The sequence below is a fragment of the Monosiga brevicollis genome, genomic scaffold, assembly GCF_000002865.3.
Source record: "Monosiga brevicollis MX1 MONBRscaffold_407 genomic scaffold, whole genome shotgun sequence".
NCBI lineage: Eukaryota > Choanoflagellata > Craspedida > Salpingoecidae > Monosiga > Monosiga brevicollis.
The window spans coordinates 1-1,318 of NW_001865222.1; the positions used below are offsets into that span (position 1 = coordinate 1).

A 1,318-nucleotide genomic window follows, 5' to 3' on the forward strand; every position below is an offset into this window, starting at 1 on the left:
CTCTCTCTCCTGTGCCGCGACCAGATGTCGATGTCGTCTGCCGAATGGTAGCATCGCCTTCTAACCTCTCTCTCTCTCTCTCTCTGTATCTGTTGTGTGTGTGACTCTCTCTCTGTCTCTCTCTGTCTCTCTCTCTCTGTGTCTCCTGGGTTGCTGTTGTGCGGGTGAGGCCAGGCCGTGATCGATCTCCTCCCCGCGCCTCCGCCGCCTCTTTGAGCTCAGGGTGAGGCTCTGATTGCTGGTGGGGCTGGATCCTTTCTGGCTGAGCTCGATCTCGCTTCGGCTGTTGACTTTGTGACGGCTGCTGGCAAGCCACTCTGGGTGTAACGGTCACTTTCAGCCGTTGGAGCCCCGCCCCTTTGCCTGCCCTTGGATACAAACGGCAGCGCCTCAACCTTTCCATCCATTTCCCAAAGAGCTTGCTCACCCCCCGATTTCAATCACCGTCCCGCTCTTCGTCTTGATGCTGTTGGTTCGCCATTACACACACACACACACACACACACACACACACACACACACACACACACACACACACACACACACACACACACACACACACACACACACACACACATCTCTTCTTCACTTCACTTCCTCACTCTTTCTCTCTCTCTCTACTCCGCACACACAAGTGTTTCGCGTATCAAATTCTGTGAAAAAGCAGCTCACGTTTTGATGCGTCAACGGTTTTGTAGAGCCTTCAATCCCAGGGGGATTCGCCGAGGACATCAGACGTTGCACCCCATGGTCCTGAGGTGACCGGTGGAATGAGTCAATCGCCTCCACCTCCACCCGAGGTGCACCATGCCTCTGCTGTCATGGTGCCCCAGGTCGGGAATCAGCCGCCAGCTTCCGAGGCCCCGACACCTGCGGTCAGCGCCCAGCAAGTCACCGTGCCCGTGCCCGTTGCGGCCAATGCGCCCCCGGATGCCGATCTGCACCCAGCCCAACATCCGGCCCAACACCCAGCCCCGCATCCATCGCCACATCCAGACCAGCACCCCGGCCATCCGGGGCACGACCACCCGGGGCACGACCACCCAGCCCAGCACCCAGCTCAACACCCAGTTCAGCACCATGACCATCCAGCCCAGCACCCTGGTCCCCAACACATGCCTCAACACCCGGCTCAGCACCCGGCTCAGCACCCGGCTCAGCATCCAGCCCCGCATCCAGCCCCGCATCCAGCCCACCACCCCCACCATCATCCACAGCCGCCGCACCAGCTTCATCCCCACCCCGCTCACCAGCTCCATCATCCCGCTCACCACCACCCGCACCTTGTACATCAACTTCACCACCCCGACGATCACCC

At 60.0% G+C, this 1,318-nt stretch overlaps 2 protein-coding genes across 2 annotated transcripts; one reads left to right on the forward strand and one right to left on the reverse strand.

Moving 5' to 3' along the window:
* Nucleotides 1-65: 65 nt before the first annotated feature.
* On the reverse strand, nt 66-578 carry MONBRDRAFT_30677 (uncharacterized protein; the record flags this gene model as incomplete). The annotated part of the gene is made up of 2 exons (XM_001751130.1): nt 66-301; nt 445-578. Coding segments are annotated over 2 exons (370 nt in total), but the record flags the coding sequence as incomplete, so codon positions are not given.
* A 229-nt stretch (nt 579-807) lies between these two features.
* Nucleotides 808-1,286, forward strand: MONBRDRAFT_13236 (uncharacterized protein; the record flags this gene model as incomplete). Its single annotated transcript, XM_001751129.1, has 1 exon — nt 808-1,286. A coding segment is annotated over one exon (479 nt), but the record flags the coding sequence as incomplete, so codon positions are not given.
* Nucleotides 1,287-1,318: the final 32 nt, after the last annotated feature.